At 40.0% G+C, this 24,810-nt stretch overlaps 1 protein-coding gene across 1 annotated transcript; it reads right to left on the bottom strand.

Annotated features, from left to right (window-relative positions):
* Positions 1–11,196: 11,196 nt before the first annotated feature.
* On the bottom strand, positions 11,197–22,793 carry otud4 (OTU deubiquitinase 4). The gene is made up of 21 exons (XM_084344804.1): positions 22,304–22,793; positions 21,441–21,524; positions 20,294–20,344; positions 19,977–20,023; positions 19,500–19,572; positions 18,996–19,077; positions 18,739–18,901; positions 17,989–18,025; positions 17,695–17,797; positions 17,441–17,505; positions 17,232–17,326; positions 16,936–17,030; positions 16,676–16,847; positions 16,451–16,589; positions 16,196–16,267; positions 15,263–15,974; positions 14,523–15,164; positions 14,326–14,366; positions 13,581–14,241; positions 13,253–13,329; positions 11,197–13,088 (listed from the first exon to the last, which is right to left on the bottom strand). The coding sequence occupies exons 1-21, from the start codon at positions 22,442–22,444 to the stop codon at positions 12,585–12,587; spliced, it is 4,056 nt and encodes a 1,351-aa protein (XP_084200930.1). The 5' UTR covers positions 22,445–22,793; the 3' UTR covers positions 11,197–12,584.
* Between the last annotated feature and the right edge of the window lie 2,017 nt (positions 22,794–24,810).

Below are 24,810 nucleotides of genomic sequence, written 5' to 3'. Positions count from 1 at the left end.
GGTCAGGATTTTGACAGAGGATTACTCAAAAAGTACACAGTAAAAGTACTTCATATCATGCATGCAGGTAGTCTGGGAAGTACTCAGTTCAGCAGTATATGAATCAGAGACTACTTATGGATAATAAGCTTTTTATTTAACATCATATTTGGGTGAAATATCCTTAATCTTGTCCACTGGTCAGGATTTTGACAGAGGATTACTCAAAAAGTACACAGTAAAAGTACTTCATATCATGCATGCAGGTAGTCTGGGAAGTACTAAAATCAGCAGTATATGAATCAGAGACTACTTATTGATAATAAGCTTTTTATTTAACGCCAAAGTTGGGTGAAATATCCTTAATCTTGTCCTCTGGTCAGGATTTTGACAGAGGATTTCTCAAAAAGTACACAGTAAAAGTACTTCATATCATGGATGCAGGTAGTCTGGGAAGTACTAAGTTCAGCAGTATATGAATCAGAGACTACTTATGGATAATAAGCTTTTTATTTAACGTCAAAGTTGGGTGAAATATCCTTAATTTTGTGATCTGGTCAGGATTTTGACACAGGATTTCTCAAAAAGTACACAGTAAAAGTACTTCATATCATGCATGCAAGTAGTCTAGGAAGTCCTCAGTTCAGCAGTATATGAATCAGAGACTACTTATGGATAATAAGCTTTTTTTCTACGTCAAAGTTGGGTGAAATATCCTTAATTTTGTGATCTGGTCAGGATTTTGACAGAGGATTACTCAAAAAGTACACAGTAAAAGTACTTCATATCATGCATGCAGGTAGTCTGGGAAGTACTAAGTTCAGCAGTATATGAATCAGAGACTACTTATGGATAATAAGCTTTTTATTTAACGTCAAAGTTGGGTGAAATATCCTTAATTTTGTGATCTGGTCAGGATTTTGACACAGGATTTCTCAAAAAGTACACAGTAAAAGTACTTCATATCATGCATGCAGGTAGTCTGGGAAGTACTAAAATCAGCAGTATATGAATCAGAGACTACTTATTGATAATAAGCTTTTTATTTAACGCCAAAGTTGGGTGAAATATCCTTAATTTTGTGATCTGGTCAGGATTTTGACAGAGGATTACTCAAAAAGTACACAGTAAAAGTACTTCATATCATGCATGCAGGTAGTCTGGGAAGTACTAAGTTCAGCAGTATATGAATCAGAGACTACTTATGGATAATAAGCTTTTTATTTAACGTCAAAGTTGGGTGAAATATCCTTAATTTTGTGATCTGGTCAGGATTTTGACACAGGATTTCTCAAAAAGTACACAGTAAAAGTACTTCATATCATGCATGCAGGTAGTCTGGGAAGTACTAAAATCAGCAGTATATGAATCAGAGACTACTTATTGATAATAAGCTTTTTATTTAACGCCAAAGTTGGGTGAAATATCCTTAATCTTGTCCTCTGGTCAGGATTTTGACAGAGGATTTCTCAAAAAGTACACAGTAAAAGTACTTCATATCATGCATGCAAGTAGTCTAGGAAGTCCTCAGTTCAGCAGTATATGAATCAGAGACTACTTATGGATAATAAGCTTTTTATTTAACGTCAAAGTTGGGTGAAATATCCTTAATTTTGTGATCTGGTCAGGATTTTGACACAGGATTTCTCAAAAAGTACACAGTAAAAGTACTTCATATCATGCATGCAGGTAGTCTGGGAAGTACTAAAATCAGCAGTATATGAATCAGAGACTACTTATTGATAATAAGCTTTTTATTTAACGCCAAAGTTGGGTGAAATATCCTTAATCTTGTCCTCTGGTCAGGATTTTGACAGAGGATTTCTCAAAAAGTACACAGTAAAAGTACTTCATATCATGCATGCAAGTAGTCTAGGAAGTCCTCAGTTCAGCAGTATATGAATCAGAGACTACTTATGGATAATAAGCTTTTTATTTAACGTCAAAGTTGGGTGAAATATCCTTAATTTTGTGATCTGGTCAGGATTTTGACAGAGGATTACTCAAAAAGTACACAGTAAAAGTACTTCATTTCATGCATGCAGGTAGTCTGGGAAGTACTCAGTTCAGCAGTATATGAATCAGAGACTACTTATTGATAATAAGCTTTTTATTTAACGTCAAAGTTGGGTGAAATATCCTTAATTTTGTGATCTGGTCAGGATTTTGACACAGGATTTCTCAAAAAGTACACAGTAAAAGTACTTCATATCATGCATGCAAGTAGTCTAGGAAGTCCTCAGTTCAGCAGTATATGAATCAGAGACTACTTATGGATAATAAGCTTTTTTTCTACGTCAAAGTTGGGTGAAATATCCTTAATTTTGTGATCTGGTCAGGATTTTGACAGAGGATTACTCAAAAAGTACACAGTAAAAGTACTTCATATCATGCATGCAGGTAGTCTGGGAAGTACTAAGTTCAGCAGTATATGAATCAGAGACTACTTATGGATAATAAGCTTTTTATTTAACGTCAAAGTTGGGTGAAATATCCTTAATTTTGTGATCTGGTCAGGATTTTGACACAGGATTTCTCAAAAAGTACACAGTAAAAGTACTTCATATCATGCATGCAGGTAGTCTGGGAAGTACTAAAATCAGCAGTATATGAATCAGAGACTACTTATTGATAATAAGCTTTTTATTTAACGCCAAAGTTGGGTGAAATATCCTTAATTTTGTGATCTGGTCAGGATTTTGACAGAGGATTACTCAAAAAGTACACAGTAAAAGTACTTCATATCATGCATGCAGGTAGTCTGGGAAGTACTAAGTTCAGCAGTATATGAATCAGAGACTACTTATGGATAATAAGCTTTTTATTTAACGTCAAAGTTGGGTGAAATATCCTTAATTTTGTGATCTGGTCAGGATTTTGACACAGGATTTCTCAAAAAGTACACAGTAAAAGTACTTCATATCATGCATGCAGGTAGTCTGGGAAGTACTAAAATCAGCAGTATATGAATCAGAGACTACTTATTGATAATAAGCTTTTTATTTAACGCCAAAGTTGGGTGAAATATCCTTAATCTTGTCCTCTGGTCAGGATTTTGACAGAGGATTTCTCAAAAAGTACACAGTAAAAGTACTTCATATCATGCATGCAAGTAGTCTAGGAAGTCCTCAGTTCAGCAGTATATGAATCAGAGACTACTTATGGATAATAAGCTTTTTATTTAACGTCAAAGTTGGGTGAAATATCCTTAATTTTGTGATCTGGTCAGGATTTTGACACAGGATTTCTCAAAAAGTACACAGTAAAAGTACTTCATATCATGCATGCAGGTAGTCTGGGAAGTACTAAAATCAGCAGTATATGAATCAGAGACTACTTATTGATAATAAGCTTTTTATTTAACGCCAAAGTTGGGTGAAATATCCTTAATCTTGTCCTCTGGTCAGGATTTTGACAGAGGATTTCTCAAAAAGTACACAGTAAAAGTACTTCATATCATGCATGCAAGTAGTCTAGGAAGTCCTCAGTTCAGCAGTATATGAATCAGAGACTACTTATGGATAATAAGCTTTTTATTTAACGTCAAAGTTGGGTGAAATATCCTTAATTTTGTGATCTGGTCAGGATTTTGACAGAGGATTACTCAAAAAGTACACAGTAAAAGTACTTCATTTCATGCATGCAGGTAGTCTGGGAAGTACTCAGTTCAGCAGTATATGAATCAGAGACTACTTATTGATAATAAGCTTTTTATTTAACGTCAAAGTTGGGTGAAATATCCTTAATTTTGTGATCTGGTCAGGATTTTGACACAGGATTTCTCAAAAAGTACACAGTAAAAGTACTTCATATCATGCATGCAAGTAGTCTAGGAAGTCCTCAGTTCAGCAGTATATGAATCAGAGACTACTTATGGATAATAAGCTTTTTTTCTACGTCAAAGTTGGGTGAAATATCCTTAATTTTGTGATCTGGTCAGGATTTTGACAGAGGATTACTCAAAAAGTACACAGTAAAAGTACTTCATATCATGCATGCAGGTAGTCTGGGAAGTACTAAGTTCAGCAGTATATGAATCAGAGACTACTTATGGATAATAAGCTTTTTATTTAACGTCAAAGTTGGGTGAAATATCCTTAATTTTGTGATCTGGTCAGGATTTTGACACAGGATTTCTCAAAAAGTACACAGTAAAAGTACTTCATATCATGCATGCAGGTAGTCTGGGAAGTACTAAAATCAGCAGTATATGAATCAGAGACTACTTATTGATAATAAGCTTTTTATTTAACGCCAAAGTTGGGTGAAATATCCTTAATTTTGTGATCTGGTCAGGATTTTGACAGAGGATTACTCAAAAAGTACACAGTAAAAGTACTTCATATCATGCATGCAGGTAGTCTGGGAAGTACTAAGTTCAGCAGTATATGAATCAGAGACTACTTATGGATAATAAGCTTTTTATTTAACGTCAAAGTTGGGTGAAATATCCTTAATTTTGTGATCTGGTCAGGATTTTGACACAGGATTTCTCAAAAAGTACACAGTAAAAGTACTTCATATCATGCATGCAGGTAGTCTGGGAAGTACTAAAATCAGCAGTATATGAATCAGAGACTACTTATTGATAATAAGCTTTTTATTTAACGCCAAAGTTGGGTGAAATATCCTTAATCTTGTCCTCTGGTCAGGATTTTGACAGAGGATTTCTCAAAAAGTACACAGTAAAAGTACTTCATATCATGCATGCAAGTAGTCTAGGAAGTCCTCAGTTCAGCAGTATATGAATCAGAGACTACTTATGGATAATAAGCTTTTTATTTAACGTCAAAGTTGGGTGAAATATCCTTAATTTTGTGATCTGGTCAGGATTTTGACACAGGATTTCTCAAAAAGTACACAGTAAAAGTACTTCATATCATGCATGCAGGTAGTCTGGGAAGTACTAAAATCAGCAGTATATGAATCAGAGACTACTTATTGATAATAAGCTTTTTATTTAACGCCAAAGTTGGGTGAAATATCCTTAATCTTGTCCTCTGGTCAGGATTTTGACAGAGGATTTCTCAAAAAGTACACAGTAAAAGTACTTCATATCATGCATGCAAGTAGTCTAGGAAGTCCTCAGTTCAGCAGTATATGAATCAGAGACTACTTATGGATAATAAGCTTTTTATTTAACGTCAAAGTTGGGTGAAATATCCTTAATTTTGTGATCTGGTCAGGATTTTGACAGAGGATTACTCAAAAAGTACACAGTAAAAGTACTTCATTTCATGCATGCAGGTAGTCTGGGAAGTACTCAGTTCAGCAGTATATGAATCAGAGACTACTTATTGATAATAAGCTTTTTATTTAACGTCAAAGTTGGGTGAAATATCCTTAATTTTGTGATCTGGTCAGGATTTTGACACAGGATTTCTCAAAAAGTACACAGTAAAAGTACTTCATATCATGCATGCAAGTAGTCTAGGAAGTCCTCAGTTCAGCAGTATATGAATCAGAGACTACTTATGGATAATAAGCTTTTTTTCTACGTCAAAGTTGGGTGAAATATCCTTAATTTTGTGATCTGGTCAGGACAGAGGAGACATTTTACTGTATGGTTTTATAGCAAATTTAATTTAAAATCCCTCCCAGTGTCAAAGTGCATACTGGCGAATGAATAATTTCGTGCTTTTCAAAAATGTATGAAAATTATTCCTTAAGAGGTTTGCTAATATTTTCAATGGATTCTTGTTCAGAGTGATCCTGACTATCATTATGGAAAATATCAAGACATTTTACTGTATGGTTTTATAATAAATTCAATTTAAAATCCCTCCCGGTGTCAAAGTGCATCAAGGCGAATGGATAATTTCCTGATTTTCAAAAATTAATTAAAATTATTTATGTAAATTTGATTTGAAAGTTGGATTTTATTTTTTGTAACTAAAGACTTTCTTGGGGTTTTCAATAAAGAAAACAAATGAGCAAACTTCTGTCTTAAATCATGAGGACAGTATCCAGCCAATATGCACTTTGAGAGTGGGAGGGATTTTGAATATAATTTCCTATAAAACCGTACAGTAAAATGTCTTGATATTTTCTATAATAATAGTCAGGATCACCGTGAACAAGAATCCATTGAAAATTTCAGCAAACCTCCTAAGGAATCATTTTAATACATTTTTGAAAAGCAGGAAATTATCCATCCGCCTTGATGCACTTTGACACTGGGAGGGATTTTAAATTAAATTTATTATAAAACCATACAGTAAAATGTCTTGATATTTTCCATAATGATAGTCAGGATCACTCTGAACAGGAATCCATTGAAAATATTAGCAAACCTCTTAAGGAATAATTTTAATACATTTTTGAAAAGCATGAAATTATCCATTCGCCAGTATGCACTTTGAAGGTGGGAGGGATTTTAAATTGAATTTATTATAAAACCATACAGTAAAATGTCTTGATTACACTGTAAGAAGGAGCACTGCTGCAGATCATTCATCCCCACAGCCATCAGACTGCTTAACTCCAGCACTACATGAACACTTTCCACCCACTTAATTGCTTTTGTAAATATCTTGTGTTTTCCTATTTATTTTCTATTTAATATTTCTATGCATATTTCTATTCTTACTTGTACTGTTGCACCTCGAGCTGTTGTAATATGTGAATTTCCCTGTTGTGGGATAAATAAAGACAATCTTAATCTTAAAATACTGTTTACCTTATATTTTCTTTTCATTTTCATTTATTTATTCATTTTGTGTTGTTTCTGTTTTGTTTGTGATGTGTATGGTCTTGTGTTATATGCTATCATTTTGTGACAGCAGAGAGCTGTGGTTATATGTTGCTCTCCTGATGAGTATTTGTTTTGCTGTCTCAAATAAAAATTAAAGTTAAAAAAGAAAGAAATTCTGAGCTTTTTCTCGGAATTCACACTTTTCCTCTTTGGAGTTATTTATTTTTTTGCTAAATATTCTGACTTTTTTCCTCAAAATACAAGAATTCAATTAAATTTTCTTCAGTATGAAGTAAATTAAGATTACACATAAGCATTCACTGATATTATGGGTTAGGGTTTCCCTTTACAATTTAGCTGTTTTTTTTAGCTTAAAATTTTGACTTCTATTTTCCTCGAAATTTCTGACTTTTTTCCCTAAAAATTTCAACTTTTTTTCCTAAAAGATCCAACTTTTTTTCATCAAAATTCTGACTTGCTTCCACTGTTTTCTGCTGGGTATTTTGTGGCTTAAAACTTCTTTTCCTCTGAGAATTCTGACTTTTTCCTAAAAATTCTGTTGTTGTTTTTTGTGGCTTAAAATGTCTTTTCCCAAAATTCTGACTTTTTTTCTTGAAATTTTTACTTTTTTTCCCTAAAAAATCCAACTTTTTTCTTGAAATTCTGACTTTTTTTCTTGAAATTTTAACTTTTTTTCCTAAAAATTCCGACTTTTTTTCCTAAAAATTCCGACTTTTTTTCCTAAAAAATCCAACTTTTTTTCTTGAAATTCTGACTTTTTTTCTGGAAATTTTTACTTTTTCCCCTAAGAATTCCGACTTTTTGCCTGAGATTTCTAAAAACTGTGAAATAATTTAGGGGTTTTTTTCCGAAAAACTAAGGCCTGCTGTACTTTTACTACATTAATACTGCTGTACTTTTACTTCAGTAGGATTTTAAATGCAGGACTTACATAATCAGAGTACTTCATTCACTGTGAATCTCTCTCTCTGTCTCTCTGACAATTTAGTTGAGGTTTTTGGCAAAAAATTTGAACGTCTTTATCCCTCGAAATTCTGACTTTTTTCTTGAAATTCTGACTTTTTTTCTGGAAATTTTTACTTTTTTCCCTAAGAATTCCGACTTTTTGCCTAAAAAATCCGACTTTTTCCCTAAAAATTCTGACTTTTTCGACTGAGATTTCTAAAAACTGTGAAATAGCTTAGATTATTTTTTTTCGAAAAATTAAGGCCTGCTGTACTTTTACTACATGAATACTGGTGTACTTTTACTTCAGTAGGATTTTAAATGCAGGACTTACATAACCAGAGTACTTCATTCACTGTGAATCTCTCTCTCTGTCTCTCTGACAATTTAGTTAAGGTTTTTGGCTAAAAATTTGAACGTCTTTATCCCTCAAAATTCTGACTTTTTTCCCTAAAAATCCAACTTTTTCTTGAAATATTGACTTTTTTTCTTGAAATTTTTACCTTTTTTCCAAAAAAAATCCGACTTTTTTTTCCTTAAAATTCTGACTTTTTTCCCTAAAAATTCAACTTTTTCTTGAAATATTGACTTTTTTTCTTGAAATTTTTGCGTTTTTTCCAAAAAAAATCCGACTTTTTTTTCCTTAAAATTCAGACTTTTTTTCCTTAAAATTCTGACTTTTTTCCCTAAAAATCCAACTTTTTCTTGAAATATTGACTTTTTTTTCTTGAAATTTTTAAGTTTTTTCCAAAAAAAAATCCACTTTTTTTCTAAAAAATCAAATTTTTTTTCTTGAAATTCAGACTTTTTCCGCTGAGATTTCTAAAAACTGTGAAATAATTTAGGGTTTTTTTTTTCGAAAAACTAAGGCCTGCTGTACTTTTACTACATGAATACTGGTGTACTTTTACTTCAGTAGGATTTTAAATGCAGGACTTACATAATCAGAGTACTTCATTCACTGTGAATCTCTCTCTCTGTCTCTCTGACAATTTAGTTGAGGTTTTTGGCTAAAAATTTGAACGTCTTTATCCCTCAAAATTCTGACTTTTTTCCCTAAAAATCCAACTTTTTTTCTTGAAATTTTTACGTTTTTTCCAAAAAAAATCCAACTTTTTTTTTCCTTAAAATTCTGACTTTTTTCCCTAAAAATCCAACTTTTTCTTGAAATATTGACTTTTTTTCTTGAAATTTTTGCGTTTTTTCCAAAAAAAAATCCGACTTTTTTTTCCTTAAAATTCTGACTTTTTTTCCTAAAAAATCCGACTTTTTTCTCTAAAAATCCAACTTTTTTCTTGAAATATTGACTTTTTTTTCTTGAAATTTTTAAGTTTTTTCCAAAAAAAATTCCACCTTTTTTTTCTAAAAAATCAAATTTTTTTTCTTGAAATTCAGACTTTTTCCGCTGAGATTTCTAAAAACTGTGAAATAATTTAGGGTTTTTTTTTCCGAAAAACTAAGGCCTGCTGTACTTTTACTACATGAATACTGGTGTACTTTTACTTCAGTAGGATTTTAAATGCAGGACTTACATAATCAGAGTACTTCATTCACTGTGAATCTCTCTCTCACGCCCACACACACACACACACACACACACACACACACACACACACACACACACACCTGTCCCTTGGAGAAAGGTGCTCCAATGATCCCCTGATGATGATGATGATGATGATGAAGACGTCTGCTGACTGTCAGCAGGAGCTGCTGCAGCGTCCTCGCGCTCCTCATGCTCACTGATCCACACACACATGCCCTCTCACACACGCACACACACACACACACACTGACCAACTGGTTAAAAAAACATGCCGGTGAAGTCACTGCTCGACCCGAGGTGGTGGCGGAGGACGACTTAATATACTTTTAATTTTATTGTATCAATGACAAAGACAAGCAGATCACATTCACAGATATGGAGATGGACCCAGACAAACTTCCTTCGGAAATCTTCGCAAATTTTCGGAAAACTTCGGAAAACTTAGGGCCTTGGTCCTCAGTTATGTCCGTCCATCCAACAGTCTAAAACCAAAGACTTATTATACTTTTAATTAAATATTATCAGTGACAAAGACAAGTAGATCACATTCACAGATGTGTTTTAAGGTTTTAATGAAAATTGAAAGGACTAATTGATCATCAAAACAAAGAGGAGCCATTTAAAATGTTGAAGAGCTTTTTTCAGAGTGCTTCGGAAATTTTCGGAAACTTCGGAAATCTTTGGCCCTTGGTCCTCTTATGTGTCCGTCCATTCAACAGTCTAAAACCAAAGACTTATTATACTTTTAATAAAATATTATCAGTGACAAAGACAAGCAGATCATGTTCACAGATATGGAGATGGACCCAGACAAAATTTAAGATTTTAATGAAAATTGAAAGGACTAATTGATCATCAAAACTTCCTTCGTAAGTCTTCTGAAGTCTCCGGAAATATTCTGAATTTTTCGGAAAACTTCGGAAATTTTCCTAAGATTTCAAAAGTATTTCAATTTAGTTTTTGGAAAAACATTTGAACATATTTTTTCCCTTAAAATTCTGACTTTTTTTCCTAAAAAAAATTGACTTTGGAAATATGTTGTGGTTAGAATACCCCATTAAGTCAGAATCTTGAGGAAAAAAAGGTCAGAAGTCAGAATTCCCCCTCATTTCCCCCCAAATAAATTAAAATTGAGAAAAAAAATCAGAACTTTAAAACAAAGTCAGAATTTAAAAAAAGAAGTCAGAATTCTACCAGGTCATCATTTTGAGATTAAAAGTAAGAATTCCCCAAAAGTCAGAAATCCAAAAAAGTCAGAATTTTGAGGAAAAGTAAATATTGGAAAACAAGTAAAAATTCTAAAAAAAAAAAAAAATACATTTAAAAAAAGTCAGAATTCCCCCAAAAAGTAATCATTCGAAAATGTCATAATTTTGAGATTAACAGTAAGAATTCCAAAAAATAAAGTCAGGATTTTGAGAAAAGGCTGAATTTCAAGAAAGTCAGAAGTTTTAAGTTTTTGTAAAAAGTCATAACTTAAAAATAAAGTCAAAATTTTGAGAAATCATATCAATTTATTTATATAACCCCCCAAAATCAGATTTAAAGAGATAAAAAAAGTTGTTTTTTTTAAATAAATACATTTATATCCATTTTTCACATTTCTGACAGCGGCCGTCTTCCACTTACATGTGTACTTGAATACTTAAGGAAAAGAATCTTAACGTATGAAAATGTACCTTAGTATATTTTCTTCTGCAGAGTATTTTTACGCAGTGGTTTTGCTGCATTTACTTTAAAGATACGAGTTCTTCTACCACTGGTTACCACTTGAGTCTGTCAACAACATTTTATACACAATGCTTTGGTTATTATTTGGTCTTATACAAAACAAGAAAAGATATTCAAAGTCATTTACTTGAGCAGTCTTTTAGTTGTTTTTTTTGTCCACGTTTAGAAGTCTTTGTTAAATGTAATACTCAGACAAACTGAGGCCAACAGGCTCCAGCATGAAACTCATCCAGCTCGAAGTCCTGATTTAACCAGAAGACCAAGAGACAACAGCAGCAGCTTCTGAACCAAAGTTTTATTTATTCAACCGCATAGAAAAATCCAACACAAACAACAAAAGCTTTTGTTCTGTACAGCAGTGTTTCCCAAACTCAGAGGAGAAAGACGTGAGACGGTAAAAAGTAGCAAACGTAAGGCACTGAATCTAGAGTTGTTACCCAAAGTGATGAAACAAAAACAGGAAAATCACACAGAAGAGGCAAACAGGAAACCAGAAGACAATTAAAAAAACAAATCTAAAGAAAATGTCCACACAGCCTAAAATGAGCTCCTCTGACAGAGGCCTGGTTATACTGTGGTAGTTTTAAAGCAGCGATACGACTCTGAAACCTGCTCCCAAATTATATGTTGTGATTTTAAACCAACTTGTTTGTTTTTAGCTCACAGTGCTAACAGACGCTTGGAGGAAGTGCTCGCTGTACTTGGTTGATGCTCGTCGCTTTTTTGCTGAAATACATTTGAATATCGAAAGCTTTATTGACATGCTACGCTCCCAGATGTTATGCTGCCTTCAAGGGATGGTGAAGAGTCTGAATTTTGACTTCCAAGAAAAGAAAATTAATTCTACATTTTATGGAAGTGTTACTAGATGAGACGATTGATACCACTCTCATGTAGCTATAGCCAGAAGACAGTTAGCTAAGCTTAGCACTAAGACTGGAAACTGGGGGAAACAGCTAGATAAGCCACTGTAAAACAATACATTGTTGTTTTGACACTTCAGTTTGGCTTAAAAGGTGACGTCAAGTGGATTTCGACTTTTCAACAAAGCAAAGCTGTTTACTCTCATTTCCAGCAGCTTCACATTCAGCATACAGACATAAAAGTGGTAAAAATCTTATCAAACTCCGCAAGAAAGCTGAAATTTAACAAACATTTCTGACTATTCGTTGAAAGAAAAATGCGGTGCGACGTAAAGTCAAATCAAAATTCAGAGAACGAAACCCACAAAGAAACTCAGACTTTTTCTAACATCACATCAATGTAGCGACGAACTATGCAGCTCTACTCTGAACATGTTTATAGTCTTCAAATCACTCAGGTTGTTTTTCAATCCATAAAGTCACATGTAAACTTGCTAACAAGCTAGCTAATAATCAGCTTGATGAAGAGTAGTGTTCATGAGCACTTCGACACACACAGATTTTCTGACTTGGAACAAAAGGCAGGCGAAGGCACAACGATGACGAGACTGATCGAACTGATTGGTTCTTGCATCCATTTTCTACGTGAAATCAATCGTATCCATCAATCGGGTCTCCCCTTGGCGTCAAAGTATTTGAAAAATAAACCTCAGAAAGAAGCAGGAAGTGTCCGAAGCAGAAACCGAACAAGCTTTTGGGGGGTGGTGGGGCGGTCCCGTGTCCTCACCTCTCTTTGGCTGAGAGCTTAGTATCCTCTCTCGCGGCCCCTCCCCCTGTGGGAGGAGTTATACTGGATGTAGCCATACCCCACCCCTGCATCTGCTCCATGTCTCCTCCTGTATGGCCCTCTTCCTGGATCATTGCCTCCCCTCCCTCTCCCTCCACCTCCTCCTCCTCCACCTCCTCCTCCTCCTCCTCCACGGTTCCTCCTCTGCCCTCTGTGGCTCTGTGGTTTATATCCCGGCTGCTCGTCCCAGTCGTCCTCTGTGCTGCAGCCGACAGACAGCGGCTCTCCCATGGCAGCGGTCGACAGGTAACCCACCTGGCCGGGCTCTGGTGCCCCCAGTGAGACCATCTTGTTGGAGGGAAGTAGTTTGTGGTGGCCTCGGTAACCGCGCGTGGGGTTGTTATCACTGGGGTAGGTCGTCTTGGAGATGATGTCATAAGATAACGGAGAGCCAGGAGTGCTGCTGGTCTTCATGGTTGTCATGGAGACGGGAACATCCTTGACGCCAGGGTTTGAGACCAGCTGAAAGACAGACATGTTTTACATGATTAAATACTCTTATTAAGGCAGTTTGAGTGTATATTTCATTTGTTCTGTGATCAAAATATGAAGTTTTTCACAAGCAGTAACCCCGTTTCCCTGGCAACACCCAGAGTTGTGTGTGTGTGTGTGTGTGTGTGTCGTACTATGGGAGTGTTGTTGAGTGGCGGGTCCACCAGCAGCACCGCTCCAGTCAAACTCTCTCCCTGCTCCTTCGTGAGGGCTGATGGGAAACAGAAACGTCCCGTTAGAAGCTGCACTGAGACATTTTGTACTTCGGCTCCCTCTGGTGGCAAAAACACCAACGACCTTAAATTTAAAGTCTTCATTGTCCAAATCTGCGAGTGCCACCTGTCAATCATTCATACCATGAACAGTCCTGATTGGACGCCCAGAGGCTGATCGTTCTGTGTGCATGTCAACATTTTAAATCATTTTATTTTGAAATTCCATAATAAAACGATGTGTGCGTACCATAACCAGGGACCACCACTGCTCTGTTGTTGTTAGCATTAGCCATGTTAGCAGCAGAAGGACCGGGGACTCGGCGGGACCCTTGCCCAGGCACGGTGTCTCCGTTGGTGGGCTGACGCTGCTCCATCGCCCCCTGACTCACCTGGAGCTCTTCGTGGGCAGGTGAAGACTGATATCCCAACGAGGACGGCGGGTACGGAGACACGCTCGCAGGGTACATTGGATGTCCCGAGCCTTGACCCGGGTGGTAGCCCTGAGACAAGGGTTGATGTACAGGATATGGTGGACTCGGGGCCGGATATCCTGTAAAGTTGGGGTTCCTTGTTGGGGGCATCTGGTGATGTTGCCATGACAGCGAGGGGCAGGGCATCCTTTGGTGTGGAGACTGGGTGACGGGGTACCCGGCCTGGTTATAAGAGGTTTCACTGGGATGGCTGGGTTCAGTGAGCGGGGCTTGGTGGTCGTACTGAAGCGCCACAGACGCTGAAGTGGGAGGGTACTGGGGGTAGGCCTCCGGGTGACTGGGGGGGCGGTTAGAGGGGGGGTAGTGGGGGGCAGGAGCAGGGGAGGGGGAGCGGGAGGGGAACTTGGGGTGCATGGTGTGGGCCTGCTGGAGCGGGAGGAGGTATATGTAGGGAGGGAACATGGGCATGGAGTAGGACTGCAGAGAAGAGAGCAGGCGTGAGTGTCACGCAGATTGAACTTGATGATGATACAGATAAGTTCTAGTCTGGTTCTGTCTTACCTTGACACCCAAGTTGAAGAAAAACCTCAAGATGTTGACATCTGCAGAGGAAGACGAATCAAACACATCACAAAACACAGGTCACATATCACCACGGCAACAGAGATGCAGGTAGTCGGTACCTGTGTCAGTCACCACTTTTAATCTCCTTCTCGTAAATGATTTACTGTACGAACAAACTGCCTTATGATGCTCACCTTGGGGCAGGTCGTCCCCCGACTTGCTGGAGGACATGGGTGGAGTCGGAACCACTTCGCCCTTCTCCCCCTGTGGGAATCCCGGGTACAGGGGGTCCTGGTAGAGCTGGGACAGCTGCTGCAGAGGAACAGCCCCTGGGATGGACTGGGGGTGAGGAGGAGGTGCAGACTGTAAGTGGGGATGATGAGAAGGGTGAGGAGGGTGAGACTGCTGGGGAGGAAGAGGAGGCGGAGAGTCGGGCCGAGGCTGAGTGGGAGGGAGCTCGGTTTGATTCTGGGTGTTCTGGGACTGGAGGGAGGGTAGAGGGGAGGCGGAGAGAGAGAGGGAGGGTTGTGGGACTTGGGAGGGGTGAGGAGGCTGGGGCGGGGGGGCGTGGAGGTGAGGATGGGGGAGAGACGGTTGGGGCTGCACAGAGGTGGTGACAGGAGGCTGGGACTGGAGGTGGGACACAGAGGCCTGGGTCTGATGGAGGGAGGTCTGGACCTCATTCTGGATCTGGGGCATCGATGGTTGGTCTGGGGGCAGAGAGGGGTGGGTCTGGGTCTCACTCTGGGACACCTGAGGATGAATCTGGGACAGGGAGGCCCGACTCTGGAGGGTCTGAGATGCAGCTGAGGTAACTCCAGTGTTTGTCAAAGAATCTGAAGAAAGAGAAGATGGAGACGAGTCAGAGAGATCGGATTCATAAAAACTCTGCAGAAACATTCAGAAGTCGAGATGTAAAAGAAAAGTTTCTTACTCAGAGTTGGTGCTGAAACTGGTGGAGCCTCGTGAGCAGCATGACGGAGCAGCGAGGAGGAGGAGGTGGAGGTGAAGGAGGAGGGTGGACTGGGGGAGTGACGGAGAGCGGAGACGGGTGGGGAGGAGCGGGGGAGGATGCCCTGAGCCTCAGCGGGAGAAGGAGCAATGGGAGCGATGAAAGTGGGAGGTGGTAGTGAAGAAGACAGAGGGGGTGAGGCAGACGATGAGGGAGGAGGAGAGGATGAGGAGAGGACGCCGGGGGTTGGGGGTGATGAAGCAGCGGGGAGGACAGGGGTGAGGAAGGAGAAGAGGGAGGCGGAGGAGGGGACGGAGGGAGGAACAGCTCCTCCTTTCACAGAGGGTTTGGAGCTCGGGGCAGCAGCAGCAGCGGGAGGAGAACCGGGTGGAGCTCCAGCTGCTGAAGAGGGTGCGCTTGTTTTAGCAGTCGGGGCAGCAGAGGATGGAGCAGCAGCGGTGGTGGTAGCAGCGGACATGTGTGCGTTGGCCGTCGAGGCCTTGAGCGAGCTCAGACAGGCAGGACTGGAGTCAGAGGTTACAGACGGAGCAGCAGCAGGAGGGCTGGGGTTGGTGGGTGTAGTAGTGTTGGCAGGAGGTCCAGCAGCAGCAGCGTCTGCCAGTGGTGGGGTGGAGGATTTGGGTCTTTCTCCAGCAGAGGGCGACGGTGCTCTGACATCTTCCACCGGACTCTTCTATAAAAGCACAGAGGAAAATATTTAGTGGGTTCTTCAGGACGACGTCTCATCCTGCAAACACTCTGAACACAGTGCAGCTGATCTACAATGGTAAAGAAAGGTTCTGGATCTGTCCCAGAACGTGGTCGATTCTGGGATCAGACACGTCCTCCATCCAGGTTTTTTGTGTGATCCACAGGTGGAGGTAATAACAATGACGACGTGATGAACAAACTCACCGTCTTGTTCCTCTGAGATTTCTTCTTCTCTCCTACTTTCTTCTTCCCTCCATCTCCCTGCAGCCCCTGAGCCTGAGGGGTGAACAACATTAAAACATATTAATGAAAGTTACTGAAAACATCCTGAATTATTGAGACAAAAACTTTGTGCCGTGGCTGTGAACCAGTTCAGGAGGAAGTCGTGTAGTAACATCTCAAATATCTACAACCGGTGAGTACACGTCATGTAGTAAAAGTACACAGCTCTTCACTCACGCCGAGGGCGGGGAAGCTGTGCTCGTCTCTCAGCTGGATCTCCACCAGCGCCATGTCCATCTCCTCCTGCTCTCTGGCCGAACGCTGCTTCGGCGTCAGACCGAACATCGCCTCCACCGAGCTCACGGACTTCAAGGCTCTGTTGGACGCTCACAGTTACTACAGGACGCCGCCTCGTGCTCCCATTAAAACACCTGAAGAAGAAGAAGTACTGCGTGCACTGACCTGTCGGGCCGGTTGGCTTTCACCCCTCCCTGCTCCTCTACGGTGGCCTGCGGGGGCCACGAGTGCTGCTTCTGCACACGCCCACTGGAGCCTGGCGCTGTTGCCTGGGAGACGGAGGAGGATGCTGGGACGTGCTTCCCCCTGCCTCTGCCCTTACCCCTCTCCTCCCACTCTGAGGGGGAGGCAACACTTTCAGTCTACTGTAACACTAATTAAGTGTGTGTGTGTGTGTGTGTGTGTGTGTGTGTGAGAGAAACCACCTCCATGTCCGTTGCTGAGCCTCTTGTCTCGGTTGACCACAGTGCTCCAGCTGTTCTCGTCTTTGGGAGGACGAAGACTCCACAGAGGGACCTGTCTGCGCGCACACACACACACACACACACACACACACACACACTTGATTAATTAGTTGATTGACAAGTGGCAACTAAACTGAAGATTTGCTGCTTTTCCTCTCGATTGTTTTATTAATTTGAATGTATTTTCAAAAATGTTGAAGTTGGACTGTTACACAATGGTGTGTGTGTGTGTGTGTGTGTGTGTGTGTGTGACCTACTTCCTGCCCAGCTCTTCTATGTAAACTGTCACTGAGCTGCTGTTGGGAGGCACCTCCTTGACAGTCGCGTTGTAGCTCCGTCCATCGAGACGAACCTACAGGTGACACACACACACACACACACACACACACACACACACACACACACAGTTAAAAACACACTCAAGGAATCCGAGTGTAACGGAGGACAGTGAACACATCACACACACCTGACAGCGGTCTCCTACAGTGAACTGCATCCCAGCAGCGATGCAGTAATCCATCTTCTGCTGAGCTGAAGCAAAAAACAACAAAAATATTTTACTTGTGTTTTATATTCTTATTGGTTTCTGGATTAATAATCAATAATCCCCTCAAAAAATAAATACATAATGTAATGAATTAGTTAGTTTGGATCAATACATTTTAGCTCTTTGTTTCAGACTCGGTTTATCAATAAAGTTTATTCAGCCTGTCGTGTCACCTCTCTTGGACTTGTGCCAGACGTCGTACTCGATGTTCCTGAACAGAGTCGGGTTCAGTGAACGCTTCACCCTCTCAGGTAGATACCGGCCACGCCCGCGGCCCTGACACACACACGCACACACACACACACACGCACACGCACACGCACGCACACACACACGCACACAGTTATTCAGTGATATTATGTTCAACAACAAAGGCAGTTCAGCAGGTATGTAGAGGAGTCAGATGACATTCATTTGAGTGTGTGTGTGTGTGTGTGTGTGTGTGTGTGTGTGTGTGTGTGTGTTACCCTGTTATGTCTCGTATTTGTCGTTCCATTTTCTATCCTGCATCATAAAAACACATAATAACACTTACTTACAACAGAATATGTAGTTTTTCGTAAAGTAAATAAAGAGGAAAAAAATACTAAAAAAAATTTTAAATAAGAGAAATTTAAAGTTGCATGAAATTACAAAAAAAAGGCAAAATAACAGATAAAACAAAAAGTGACTGACAAAATTAAATCTAAGAAGGAATTAAAAACATTGATTGTATATTATTTATTATATATGGAGGACTTAAAGAGCCAAAATCAACTGTAAATTAAGAAAAAAACAAATGACTCCAATAAAACAATGAATTAAATGAAGTATACCGAAAATAAATAATAAAATAATAAAAGGAAATGAAGACATTTATTAAGAAAATGTGACATAACTTGATATTTCAGTTTAGTGCAGTTCTATATTTATATTTAGTGTTAAATCATCTATTTATTTATCGATTATTCATAAATAATCTCCACGTTAATAAAAATTAACTGAAATACAGAAGAAAATTAAAACAGAAATATCAGTTTATGTCACATTTTATAAATGAATGCCCGCTTTCATCTTGAATATTATCTTCGATGCACTTGAAGGCGTATTAATTTATTTATTTGAGTCATTTGTTTCTTTATTTTTGATTTTGGCAGTTTCGGTCCTCCATGATTAGCTTCCTGATATATTTCTATCATTGCTGGTTTGTTGGTGACAAAACCGGACCGGTCTCTCACCAGAGCGGCTCGCCAGCGTCCAGGTCGGACTCGTCGCTGCTGCCGCAGGCGTTCATGCCGTCGTCGGTCAGGAGGTCAGACGACCGGCCGGCGCGCTGGCACGAACTCAGAGTGCCCCGGTCCACTTTGAACACGCCGTCGTACAGCAGCTCGTACAAGATGGCTGCAAGAGACACACAGAGCCGATGGACGCGATTCACGGGATCGCTCGGGTAAAATCACCAGTTCATTCTGAAACGTGAAGCAGAAACACTCACACTGGCAGAGAGCAGCGTCCTTCACGTGGCTGATGGGATACACGCTGTCGTAGTGATTCCCGTTCAGGAAACACAACCGCACCTGAGACACAAACACAACCGTCAAACTTCAGCGAGACGGAGGAGCAAAACACTTTGACATCTGCAGGTTTCAACAAGTTGAGACTGAGTTCAGTTATTGTTTCCTTCAGAGGATTTGAAAGGGAACAGGGAGAATATGTTGATGTTGTTGATGCAACTTTATAAAAATAACTTTCATCGTCAACTATATTTTCAAAAGGCCTAAAATTCAGATTACTGGATTTTAAGGACTTGCAGAAAAAACCTGTTTTAGGGTTTTTATGGCGATTTATTTTCTCCAAAGCTCAGTCTGACATTTAATGACTTTAAACAGGAAATATAAAGTGAACTAAATTCAAATCTAATCCAGTGGAGGGAGGAGAGAGACAGAAAGGGTTAAAGAAGCTGTGTTGAATTTAATGTTAAGGTCGTGTTCGGTCTCACCTTGTCCTTGAAGTTGTTGTCTGTGATGTTGACGGCTGGTTTCCCGGCCTCCTGGAAGATCAGGAAGTCCCTCCTGCACAGAGAGAGACCAGATATACAGAGAGGGAGAGAGGACGAGGGAGAGAGGACGAGGGAGAGAGGACGAGAGGCGACGTGAGGGGAAGGCCCGGTGACCACACTCGATGACTCATCAACGTCTGACGCTGAACTCAGTTTGAGGGTGAACGGTCTTAGCTTTGATATCTCCTGTTTTTAACTCCACATTACGTCACGTACGTTGATTATTGCTGTGTTAATTTAACACCTGACAGTCAGACTGAAGTTAAAGGTCCCCTTTGGGCTCACACCGCTACGTTTACAATGACACTTCACGTCAAACGCTGTCATTAACAGGAAAGTGATAAATGAGATCGTCCTGCAGAAGAAAGTCACTTTTTCCCTGCTGGACTCTTTCATGGTTGCACATTTTAGACTTACTGGTACATGACAGCCAGCGCGTTGATCTCCACCTCTCCCACCCATTGCTGAAACACAGAGAGACACATCAACACCACTGAAGTTATATTAGTTATACACAGCTCAAAGTCAGTCAGGGATCTGAAAGCAAGGGCAGCGAAAGTCAAATGAAATGTGTCTCGTTCACAAAACACAAAATAAACATTCAGAATAAACAAGTGAAACAGTAAAATATATCTCTAACTAATTCAGAGCAGTGTACAACAGTAACTCTTTACAGGATAAAACATTTCACCAAAGAAGAAGACCAGGAGAGTGAAGGATGAACCGAGTCGTACCTGAGGGTCCTGAAGCTTCACCAGGTAATCCTCAAAGTCTCCTTCAATGAACTGTAACACAGGAGACACAGAGGAGTCGCTGTTTATTTATATTAACTACTTTACATTAACTTTATAACATTAAAACACAGATCAAACGTTTGTCGTCTCACCTTCAACATTAAATTAATCGACATGTATTTTAATAAGTGATTCGTCTCTGACAGTAAACTGAATATTAGACATCTGAAGACGCCGTCTTTGGAAATAATCATCAACATCGTAATCATGATCACGATCAGATTTACAGTCGATTTTACAACGAGCTCGAAGAGGAAGTCAGAAAGTGCAGAGAGGAGCTCACCGTCTGTTTTATTGGGTTTGTTGGCGATAAAAAAATGGACAGACTGACCCTTTAAAGGTAAAAACCTATCAATCATCTGCAGCATTAAATATCTGATGTACCTTTCTACTTCCTGCTGACAACAGGCGCAGCCATGACGTCACACTGAGATCATTTTAAACTTTAACTGTAGTTTGCGCTGATAAAGCAGACACACACACACACACACACACACACACACACATATACACACACACACACATATACACACACACACACACTGAAGAAGAGGCAGAGGGACACATCTCAACACCTCCAGGAGCTCAGAATAGACCAGAATGCAATGCAGCAACAGGAAGATCATAAACACACATCGTGATTATAAACCGGTCCCATTAATCCACCTGATACGAGTGAAAGGCATCATGGGAGACGTAGTACAGCCTGCTGTGGAGCGAGCGAGTCATTACATCACCGTCATGAAAAGTTTTGCTTTCACTTCAGTTCAAATGCAGTCATGAAACAGAAGTAAAACCTGCCGTCTCACCGCTCAGCTCAACAGTTATTAAAGAGTTTAACGTTTCTGTCTGATCGCTGATCCATTACTGCAACATCTGGATCGGACCTCCAGCTGTTTGTTACACTTGTAGTCACATACTGCTTTCCTACAGTCACTGATCGGCTGTTTGGTGGAGATCAAGTGACGGGCGTGGTTCAGTGTGAGAGAAAATAAAAAATAACAAAGCAGTGCATTAAGATTTAATCTCCAAAACTACAGAGTGCTCCTTTAATGACATGATGTGAGGGGTGAGTCAGTGGTCGTACCGCCTCGTAGGTTTCTCTGTTCTGCTTCAGGAACTCGACACACTTGGCTCGAACTTTAGTATGAAGGCTTTGGCAGTGCAGCACCTGGACGGGGTGAAAGGTCACGGTTAATGAAACACTGATAATACACTGCAACAATGTTTGACTGTCATGAATTTGTTTACTTGTTGTCTGAATCAATAACAACAGCCAGAAAGCTTTTCCCCCCCTAAACATACGTGTGCATGATGAAGCGAGTGAAGTGGCTTCATATTAAATGTCACTCTTTTGCATGTTTCAACAGAGATAACTCGACAATAACAACAGATGCATGTGTATGAACATCTACAGAAGCAAACCCTAAAGGTTTCTGAGCTAAAGAAGCCTAATGGATCAAAACATGTCCTGACAAATCAAAAGAGAGCCTTTTTTATTATGTATTTAAATGATTAAACATTGTTAAACTATCTGTCCCTCACTGTTTAAAGCCCTCGTAGCACAGCTTTGCTCCTTGGTGAGGGGTAAAAGTGTCAATTATGATCATTGGTACATTATCAGAGCCCATATCTTCTAACAATAGACAACATATTTTTGTTATGGCAAAAAAAACAATGTGTGCAGTGGAGGGTGAAGAGGTCCCTTTAGAAAAGTTATAAATGTACGTGTTTTGAAAGCTTAAAGTTAAAAAATGTTTGTTGTAAGCTTTGAAACTCTGTTGAAAACATTGTCACACATGCTAACTTCCATTCGGCTAACATTTGACACTTGCTAGCCTGCATCAGCACAACAGACAGCCCAAACCCAGCCTGTCACCTGCGCTCAGTTAGCTAGTTTTGAAACTTAACGTTAGCTTCCTCTTCTTCAGGTGTTTTTTTCCACTTTACCTGCTCGGCGACGGCCCGAAACAAGCACGAGCCGTCTTTGGCAATCTTCTTCCGATGCAGCCCGATCGATTTCAGGTAGTCATCCATGAGTTTCTCTGCCCCTCTCTCCTCATTACTCTGCATGCTTCCGCCGCCGTCCATGCTAGCGGGGGCTAGCCGCTAAAGCTAGCTGCTGAACTACCTGCGTGTTTGACCGTTTTGACGGCTAACGGTTAAAATCTGTTGGACGTCACCGGCTACAAGTTGTCAAAACGTCCCCTGAAGAGGTTAAATATCTACATCCACGACCCGACGAGTGTCAAACACAACAATGGCGGTTTCTAGTTTCGTTTTCCAGGAAGCCTTGTTGCTCCCGGAGAGGTTATTCCAGACTGTCAGAAAGTGAAAGTACAACAGTCAACTTTAGCTCACAGTTAGCAGGCAGGCTAACAACTAGCAACACGCCCCCTTCTTCTTCTACGGTGTCAAGTTAGGCACACCGCGGCGTAGCGTTTCCTGTTTGTTTACCAAAGTAAAAGTCGAAATAAATACAAATTTTAACTAATTTATGTTTTTCTGACGTAAACGCGTCCACTGTCCACCAGAGTGAAGACAGTCACGTGTCAGGGTGTCCACTACAAACATAACGTCCACACATAAGACAAAATAAAACACACATTCAACACGAAAAATAACTTTCTGGGATTTTTCCAAAATAAAAGCCTCCCTGTCAGAATCATGCGAGCCCCCGGTAGTCGCTACCAAAATAAAAGCCCTGCCTGGTTGCGATCCCTCATAGACAAACAATCACACAAGAGCAGCACGCTCAGAGCAGCACGTGCTGAAAGACACACTTCACTGTGGGCTGCATCCAACCAGCTGCACAGGATCACAGCACCGGAAATTACATTATTATTATTTTTGTTTTTGTTTTTTAAGTTCACATTTACAAACTGTAAAGCAACAATTAATTATAGTTTAATTATTATTATTATTATTTAGAGTGAACAGACACTTTTTAACACATACAACACACAAAACAGGGTTAACTAAAATATTATTCAAAAAAGAAATAGGGACATAAAAAATAAATTAAAATAGATCAAGGCGCCACACTGGTTTTCATTATACAAGCACACAAAGAATAAAACATTCAGCTAAGATCAATATTGTCACTATAAATAAAACTGTTATGATCTGAGATAGACTAACTGGAGGTTTATCTAAAGACTAATTTAAACTCTCCTAACTATAAAGAAAAAAAGACACGCAAAAATGCATAACTGTGTCAACAGACAAGCATTAAAAAATACAGTCTCCAAAAATAAACAAAATCTTTTTTCCTTACTAAATTACAAACTTGTTTCCTGGAAAACCTTTTAGAAAATTGCAAGTAAATGACAGTCGGGTCCAATAAAACTCTACCACAGCAGCTCAATAATCAAGAATATTAAATATTAAACAGTTTTAACTCTAACGTTCAAACTACATTTGTCAAGGTGCTTTTTATTTTGAAAATATTAGTAGAAGGATCATGAGTACTTCCTGCACCAGGAGGCCCTGATCATCCTGCACTTCAACCTCTCACATTAATTAACTCTCCCATCAGTCCTTATATGGTACTTCCTGTCTCTGTCCCTGCTCCTCTGTCCCTCCCTCTTCTCTCTCAGCTGTGGTTCCTCCAGTCACACAGACAGACAGACACAGACAGACAGACACACAGACAGACAGACAGACACAGACAGACACACAGACAGACAGACAGACACACAGACAGAGAGACACGGAGAGACAGACAGACAGACAGACAGACAGACACAGACAGACACACAGACAGACAGACAGACAGACACAGAGAGACAGACAGACAGACACACAGACAGAGAGAGAGACACAGACAGACACACAGACAGACAGACAGACAGACAGACACAGAGAGACAGACAGACAGACACACAGACAGAGAGAGAGAGAGACAGACAGACAGACAGAGAGACACAGACAGACAGACACACAGACACAGAGAGACAGACAGACAGACACACAGACAGAGAGACACAGAGAGACAGACAGACAGACACACAGACAGAGAGAGAGACAGACAGACAGACAGACAGACAGACAGCTAGCTTAGCATAATGACTAGAAACAGAGGGAACAGCTAGCCTGGCTCAAGCTCACGAATTAACATGTTATGTCTCGTTGTGTGTTGGACTGTCTCTTGAGAGGATGCAGTGACTTCCTGGACTGTTTCCAGTCTTTATGCTAAGCTAAGCTAAGCTAAGCTAATCAGGCTGCTGTCTGCAGCGTCTTATGTCCCACACAGACATGAGTGGTTTCAATCTGAACGTCTAATGCTCAAAGAAGAGAATAAACATATTTACAATGTCAAACTTTTCTTTTAAGCATGAAATTGTTAAGTTTTCTTGTTTTTCTAATTTTATACCGTCAGTAATATTGATGATGACGTATCTGCTGAGACGTGACGTCCATGTTAACAGCAGCTACTGTCCCTTTAACTGACTGCA

Source organism: Pagrus pagrus (assembly GCF_965226575.1).
Source record: "Pagrus pagrus genome assembly, chromosome: 22".
In the NCBI taxonomy this organism is placed as follows: domain Eukaryota; kingdom Metazoa; phylum Chordata; class Actinopteri; order Spariformes; family Sparidae; genus Pagrus; species Pagrus pagrus.
The sequence above is the reverse complement of the archived record's forward strand: the minus strand, read 5'-3'. Positions and strand labels throughout refer to the sequence as shown.

Bases quoted from the DNA above. Each gene is read 5' to 3' on its own strand.
- otud4 (XM_084344804.1), bottom strand. From the start codon at position 22,444: ATGGACGGCGGCGGAAGCATGCAGAGTAATGAGGAGAGAGGGGCAGAG. The intron at 19,078-19,499 runs GTGAGACCGAAC...TTTGTGTCTCAG, and splicing joins ACAACAACTTCAAGGACAAG to GTGCGGTTGTGTTTCCTGAA. The intron at 13,089-13,252 runs GTACGACACACA...TCTGTCTTTCAG, and splicing joins CACTCAACAACACTCCCATA to CTGGTCTCAAACCCTGGCGT.